Source organism: Nanorana parkeri, unplaced genomic scaffold, assembly GCF_000935625.1.
Source record: "Nanorana parkeri isolate BGI_ZX_2015 unplaced genomic scaffold, ASM93562v1 scaffold1000, whole genome shotgun sequence".
Lineage (NCBI taxonomy): Eukaryota > Metazoa > Chordata > Amphibia > Anura > Dicroglossidae > Nanorana > Nanorana parkeri.
In genome coordinates, this window is record NW_017307268.1 from 393,991 (window position 1) to 401,979 (window position 7,989).

At 53.0% G+C, this 7,989-nt stretch overlaps 1 protein-coding gene across 1 annotated transcript in view; it reads left to right on the forward strand.

Annotated features, from left to right (window-relative positions):
• The first annotated feature begins 474 nt into the window (after positions 1-474).
• LOC108795735 (collagen alpha-1(XI) chain-like) overlaps positions 475-7,989 on the forward strand; it is a 71,917-nt gene continuing 64,402 nt past the window's right edge. The window contains exon 1 of the mRNA XM_018567022.1: positions 475-702. Within this exon, the coding sequence (XP_018422524.1) occupies positions 618-702 (85 nt within the window). The 5' untranslated portion in view covers positions 475-617. The remainder of the gene's footprint in view (positions 703-7,989) is intronic.

Consider the following 7,989-nt stretch of genomic DNA (forward strand, 5'->3'; position numbering starts at 1 on the left):
GTTGAAGTCACCTCTTATTATTCCTTTTTAGGATGACTTTTTATATGTATATTAGAGACAGAGTCACTTCATGTGACCCCACCTGACCCCAAAACTGACACAAGTTCCGGCTGCAAGAGATTCGGGCCAGAGATGAAGCTGAGTTCCGTCCATGATACACGAAGCTTCGGCTGAATGTCACGTGCTGTTACACCTGTGTCTATTAGGACTGCTCTGGAGGGTAGAAGAAGGGGGAGGACGACCCCGAAAACTCATCCTGTTAGTGAAGATAAAAAAAGTGTCCCGGACAGAACTCAGCTGTGCGGTTCCGAGTGCAGTAATACGGCTCCAATCAGAGAAAACAGCATGTGATGAATAGAAGAAGGGAAGAAAAGGGAGGAGGGGGTGAGAACGGAGAGAGTGGGAGGGAGGGAAAGACAGAATAGGACGCACAGCCAGACAACACTTACTGGGAGCAAACTGATACCACAGAGAGAGAGAACCAAGCCAAAGCCCAGCACTCTTCTCTGCCCATTCCCCTCCGCACACATGGATACATGACCGGGTGACTTTGGATTACAGTCCTATGTCCCGTGTGTGCACAGCTCTCAGACAGAGGCGCCCGCACGTTCTATACTATGGCCAGGTGGATGCTACCCGGGGATTGCTGGACGGTGGCCATACTACTGGTGCTGGCGCAGCGATTCCACACAGCCGCGGCAGGTACAGTCCCCATGCATGCTCTTCTATTGCTCTGCAGACAGTTTGGTGATTGGGTCGGGTTTTTGGGGGTTCATCTGAATCTCTTTATTATGTCTTTAATGGAAACAAATGTTATGCATATCTGATCGGCTGGGGGTTCTGATTCTTAAAGGGCCTGTCCACCCATTGTGGCTATAGATTAACGTGACATTAAACCCTGAGATTTTTTAACATAAACCAATACTGTAATGTGCGCCTTACATGGTAGTTTCCCTTCTCTTTGCTGCTCTTCCTTTTAAATCCTCATCTCTTCTCATGCTGGGGCAGAACTTCGGTTTTGTAGCAGACTGCCTTGTCTCTGGAATGCACAGGAAGAGGCACTCAGCTGCAAAGGTAAGTTCTCCCCCAGCATGAGAAGACATGAGGATTTAAAAGGAAGAGCAGCAAAGAGAAGGGAAACAACCATGTAAGGCACACATTACAGTATTGGTTTTTGTTAAAAAATCTGAGGGTTTAATGTCACTTTAAATGTTTGGTGCTATAACCTACCAGTGGTGATCCGACTGGAGCTCCAGGTCCACTTATCATGGAGTCTCACTTTTGTAGTTGCAGAAAGAGTTTAAACCCTCCTACTGCAATGTTCCTGCTTGGAATATGTGGACTTGCATTGCTGGCTCGCTCTTAGAACTACTGGTTTCCTGGCTGTCTCTGGCGTCATTGCTTTCCCAGTCACTCACCCGGAGCAAGCATGCGTCGAGTGAAGTCTGAACTCCTGAGCTGCATGTTCAGTAGGGGTTGCCACCTGTCCTGGATTCACCCGGACAGTCCAGGATTTGAATGCTGTGTCCGGGTTTCATGGCAGGCAGGGGCAACCGAAATGAAGATAGGGGCTACTGGCGCCCAACCCCCCCCCCCTGAAAATAGTCTCGCGCGTCACTAGAGTGTTCGGGTTTGGCTTGAAGAATAGTGCTGGGTGCCAGGCTATCAGTGCTGGGTGCCGCGCTATCAGTGCCGGGTACCTCTTGCAGCCAATGTGCCACAGCAAGGCGGCATTAGCATGAACTACGAATGTGAAATCTATTGATCTGTGCTCATAGATAATAAAGCGCTAATGTGGGTAATGAAGCCGCCACAATACAGACTCGAAGGTCCCAAGAATATTATTAGCACGAACTACAAAGCCCAGCATGGATGACATCTAAAAACAAATTCAGCCCAGGCAACCGTAGACAATTCTGTGGCTGGAACGTCCAGTAGCTCCACCAATCAATGCGCCTGTACACACCCCCCTCATCAGGCTCATTAGAAGGTAACCACGCTCCAGACTGTTCACAACGCGGACCCTTCACCGTGATAACGAACTCGGGAACACGAATGGATCTTATCAGCAGAAATAACCACAATGTGTTTTTGGACATAGTGCCGGTTCCTTCCCAGATAGCAAAGCCATTGAGCTGCAAGTTTGAGAATGACTCGCTAAGCTATCGCAGACTCGCCGAGCTGCGCAATGTTGTTGCACAATTACAGCGAGTGTCCGGACCGGCGAGCTTGCAGAGGTCTTGCTAAGGCCGGGCACACACCTTACAACCATCGCAGGACTTTTGTCTCGCGATGGTTGTAAGGTACTTAAAAAAAGTACGATCTGCCCATCTTGCACAGGCAGATCGTACTTGCGATGATCGCAAGCCACGCCCCCCTGAGGGGGCGGGCTTCCGATGACCGTAATGCCGAACGGGCAAGCGCACACCGGCCCGTACGGCTGTTATCGCACGGACATGCCACACACCCGCCGAACGTCATACGATGCTCGGCGGGTTTTCGAACATGTCCGTAAGTTAAAAGTCGTGCGACCTTACAGTAGCAGAGGTCGCACGGCTCCCACACACCTTACGATCATCGTACGATCGCTGGATTTCCCGCCATTGTCGTAAGGTGTGTGGGGAACCTTAAGACCTGCGGGACTCACGCTGTGGACTTGCCGAGCGAATTTGCTACAAATTCAAAAAGTGTCGCCTGGAACTTGCGCCGCGAGTGTTCTGCGAGTCCACAACCGGCCCGGAATGTGCGCAGCAAGTTACCGAGAGATACAATGTAACCCGGACACAAGTTTGTGGCAAGTTATCCTCGCTATATCTGGGACCCCATTCACACGTAGCCACATACCTTTGCAGCGGCCGGGATAGCGCGACTTTCGGGGCGACGTTCCAGCGACGATCCAGCGACGGTAGCGCGACCTTCTCCGTCGGGCTCCATTAGAAAAAAAGCAAAATCCGCCGGAAAAAGGGTCCCGTAGAAGCGACCTGCGACGAGCCACGCGCGACATGGAGTTAAGACAGCTCCACGGAATAGCATTGGCCGGCGACTTCTGGCGATATCGCGCGGCAAAAATGGGCGATATCGCGGCGGAAATCGCGCGACAATTCGCTATATGTGAACGGGGCCTTATGGGAGGTCACAGAGATATTTGGCTACATATAGATACATTCTATGTCCTGTGTGATGTCAGTACAATAAATAGAAAGAAGAGTTTCTGGTAAAAAATAGCAAGAACAGCCGAGACAACCCAATGCCCTTCGAGGGTTAATCCACCCGGAACCGAAATGTTGGTGACAGATGGACGCGAATGGGTTGAATGACCCGCTGGCTTCTGCTGAGCCCAGCTCCCCGACACCTTTCTGGGGGATACTGGGGGTTGTAGTGCCATGTGTTACATCAAAGAATATTAGTTTACACAGCAAAATACAGCAAGGTGAGCCAGGAGAGAGAGCGGGGAGAGACAGCCAGGAGAGAGAGCGGGGAGAGACAGACAGGAGAGAGAAAGCGAGGAGAAACAGCCAGGAGAGAGAGAGAGCGAGGAGAGACAGCCAGGAGGATGAGCGAGGAGAGACAGCCAGGAGAGAGCGAGGAGAGACAGCCAGGAGGATGAGAGAGGATAGACCTTCTTTGGTTTGGCAGTTGATTGAAGCTGGAAGTGATGGCGGCACCGACAATGAACCAGAATGGGTCACCAGGCATTGCTCTGCGTACTTCTGGCCGTGTCAGTGCGTCGTGTCTGTGCTGGGAACACATGGCAATGAATGGCAATGTAATAATGAGACCACCAACATGGGAAACACCTAACAAGTTATGGGCAGGACGCTATGTGACGGGAAAGGCTGATTCGCTGTTATCTGACATCTGGTAGTATGTGTGACTGCCGGGTGAGATGGTTATAGGGCAGAACACGGCGTTCCCACACACCTGCGGACGGGATAAAAGGCCAAACCAGAGCCCAATTCACTGGGAGCTGAAGGAGTTCATTGAGGGAATGCTATCGCACCAGTCATTGGATCATAGAGCCAGAGTCGGGTAGACGTTGGATTGTCAGTTGTCAATCATTAGTCCTCGGCCCTTGTCAGGTCAACAATTCAAGTGGCAATGAGCCCCGGCGAGACAAAATAAGAACTTTATAGCAGTCACAAAGACTTTCCTTCAAGGGTCAGTCCACCCACAAGTGACATCTTAGTTACAGAGAGAGTTTGGCAGACCGGGCCACCTTCCAGCTACCTAACACTCTTGGGACCTCTAGAGTCTGAGTTCTTGGCTTTGTTTCTGCTCATGTTGGGGGTTTGGGGTGGTTCTGCCCACCTCGGGGTGTTCCCACGTCTCCTGCTGCCTTTGCCGTGTTAGAGAATAGATCAGCAGGGAGGACAGAAGCCAATTATAATGACTGTAGCGGATGTTCAGACCCAGGAACTCACCTGCAGAGTCCCCCCGAGAGATGAGGAACCGTCAGGTGGTCTAAAGGAGAACTATGAGGGGGGGAGGGGCTGTTCACTCCCCTCATAGTCCTAGCCGACCTGTGACAATGAGACTGTCACAGGTCGGCTCAGTAGATCGGGAAGTGAGAGAACACATACCGGCGTTCGCTCACCTCTCGATCCTGTCACGGCTCTCTGCTGTGACAGGGAAGGGGCTGGATTCCCCACTCCGATCCGCCAGCGCTGACTGGCGGGACGGACAGGGGGAGGGGGCGGGTACAGCCTCTAGATAGGAAGAGCCATCTGTCAATCACGCAGCTGGGCGGATCCAGACACAATTGTCGGGATCCGTCCCGGCTGCGGCGTCTCAGTATACCGCTCCCTGTAGCTCCCTATATACTGAGCTTAGGGTGACGGGAGGACGCTAGTTTGTGTCCTCCCGTTACCCTAAGGAGAACTATGGGGAAAAGCCCCGACCTCGTAGTTCTCCTTTAATGGAATCCAGGGAAACATAAATATCAGCTTTGGATAAAGCAAACCCCTGCAGGCTGCGGTTGGGCTCTTATTTGGCCCCCACCCGGTATTCCATGGGCTGGGGATACGTTGTTGGCATTTTTCTGGTCTTCTCATCGGTTTTGGGTCGACCGGCTCTGTAAAGATGATGAAAAATGATTCATTGAGGTAAGTTAGTCATTCTTTACAATTCAGCCCTATTGCAACACAGTGTTCGGATTCGGGTAATGGGAAGCGGATGGGCTAATGAAGTCACATAGAAGGGGGCTGAGAGCAAGCTGGGGGGCCACTGGCTGGGGTCCCATGCTGTACACCAATAGAACAATTTGGGACATTTAGGTGATGTGACAGGTCATACAGTTACTTCTGCTCCAGCATTACCATTGGACTAAGTGTTAGCAGCTGGGCTGGGCCGACCCAGAGGCCGGGGCATCCCTATACTTTTCATGGTGCATGGGAGGGTGCAGATGGTGTATGTAAGGGTGGTGCATGTTACTGGAAAGGGGGGTGTGGTTGTTGGTGGTGCACATTATGGGGGGTCCATGGTACCTTTATTCGGCATCCCACCCAGCTCACTGATGTCACTGGTTACCAGGAGCTGGACAGGACATCAGACAGAGCATCACGGTTTGCAACCTGGGATGCTCTGCCTGGAAAGGGGGTGGCAGGTGTGCCCCCCCCACAAGTGACTCCATCTGGGGCACCCATCTCGGGCATTGTGGGGCAGGAGCCTCTCCTGCCTTTGCCCTCTGGTTCTCTCTCCTGCTCCCTGCAATATCTCAAACTACACCTCCCACAACCAGTTTAATGGTCCATGAACCAAGACCTGGTCACCGTATGGCTGTCATCTCTCAGCTGGTCCAGCCAACATAAGCATGGATGTGCAAGCTTCATCTGCCTCAGGTCCCTGGGGGGGGCATTTTAACATCTTCGCCTTGGGTGCCACAAGACCTTGGCTCGCAGAGAAGACAAGAATCTGACCCCGATGCCCTATGGACATAAATGAGGGTCAGAGGTCACTGTCACCAGTCCACCGGGGGCAAGGGAGGGGATGGGGAGCCTTTGTCAAGCTGTGTTTGCCGGCTCCGCACTTCATCTGCACAGACTTGTTCTTTTCTGTCCAATATCCACCATTAGTCTCGAGTTATACATGGAATATTCCGGCCGCGCAGTGCTGTAGGTGTGTCCTATCCATGTATTCTGCGTGTCAGGAGATATTACTTCCACTTTGCGTGCCAAAAAAAAAACCGATCCCCTTTATTCCCTTCCTTTTACATACCTTGCACCCCGAGCGGTCTCCTGGCCATTGGACGTCCTCGGTTTCTCTTCTCCCTTTGGTGGGCGTGACGCTGACGTTATGATGTCATCGCTGTTCTCTGCAGTATCGTACTGTGAGGCCAGACCGACGTGTGACACAGCCCCAGGGGGCGGGTCCATGACACCCTGGGCTCACAGGAAGTCAGCTGAATGATGCTTCTCACCATCACATAGGAGGACCAGTGGCAGAGCAGTGAGTCTGTGATGGACGGCGCCTCAGGCGGGAGGGGGGGGTCACGTCTGTGTATGTTAGCACCATGCATGTGTTAGTGCGTTGCCGCTTATTCTGCATGCCATTGTAAGGCGAGGTGAGGATCACGGCGTTTCGCATTAAGCGCAGAGAAGAAAAGGTGACAAAGTAAGAGTCTAGAGACCCGGGAGTATTTGTATGTTCATAGACCCCCTCCGCAGCCCGGCGCAACGTTCCCCGACCCAAGCTGACCGGGGGATCCTGACCCGTCACTATGGATTCCCCTGGGGCAGCGGGCACCCACATCACTCCCCCCTCCATAGGCAGGGCAGCCATCAGAAATTTTGGGGCCCCTTACACGGCTTTAGGCCGGGGCCCCCCCCCACCCCACCCACCGCTGGATGCAGGTCTTAGTGACGCGCTGGACGCAGGGCTTAGTGACGCGATGGACACAGGACCCACCTGAGAGTGACCCTGCAGAGCCCACCATAGATGCTGCACAGCCCATGTGAGACTGTCTATGGTGGGCTCTGAAGGGGTCTCAGGTGGGCTGGTCAGGGCTGCATCCCTCCCTCCCTTCCTTCCTAGCTCCTCTTACCTGCACACATGGCCTCGTCTGCCGCCGGACCGGCCAGAAGTGACGTCACTTCCGTCCAGTCCGACATCAGATGAGCAGCGTCGCTGATGGGGCCCCAGCTTGTCTCGAAGCCACTGGAGCGGCAATGCTGGGGCCCTGCCTCCTCGCCCTTCAGCGTCGGCCAATAGCCATGTAAGGGACTCGGGCGGGCCCCCCAGGCTGCCCGGGCCCCTTACATGAGTATCGGCCGTACCCCCCTGATGGCTGCCCTGTCCATAGGCACAGATATATACCTTTCCCAATGCATTCCTCAATGTTGCCGAAAGATCTCCCATTAGGTTGTCAGAGTTTAATCTGCTTATAGTTTGCCTTCCCTAGTCCCCCCTCCCCCCATCATCAACATGATAACGGCAATTATAAATGAACCCTTTCCCCATTACATAGCTTTTTTTAGATGAAGTGATGTCATCACCGGGTCTCTGTGCTTCTCACAATGCAGGCAGATCATGGCTGGTGGGAGGAGCCGGCAGGGTGGCTGTACATAGTTTCCTGAAGACATCACAGCGACCTGCCTCAGTACTGGTCTCAAGAGCTCTCAGCTCTGGGGGCAGTGGGCTGGCGCATTGGGAGTCCACCACCAAGATGGCCGCCGGCAGGCGTCAATAAGATAGACGCACACGTGCGATGACGTGATGGCGGGTTGTCACCCGGCCTCGGGACGCCCCTGATTATAGATACACAATTACAATAAACGTATCTGTGTTTCCTCATCACAGGACCCATCAGAGCCCCTCCACTGGACAGTATATACAGTATAATCTAAATTCAGAATTTAGACCTTTCCCGCATGTTTTATAGCCCCCCGCCCCTCGTATTTGATATAAAGAGCCCCCGAGGGGGTGGGGAGGGGGAGGGGGTGTGCTGTATTCAATCATTCTATAATGAATCATTACTAACATGTACAGTGAAAC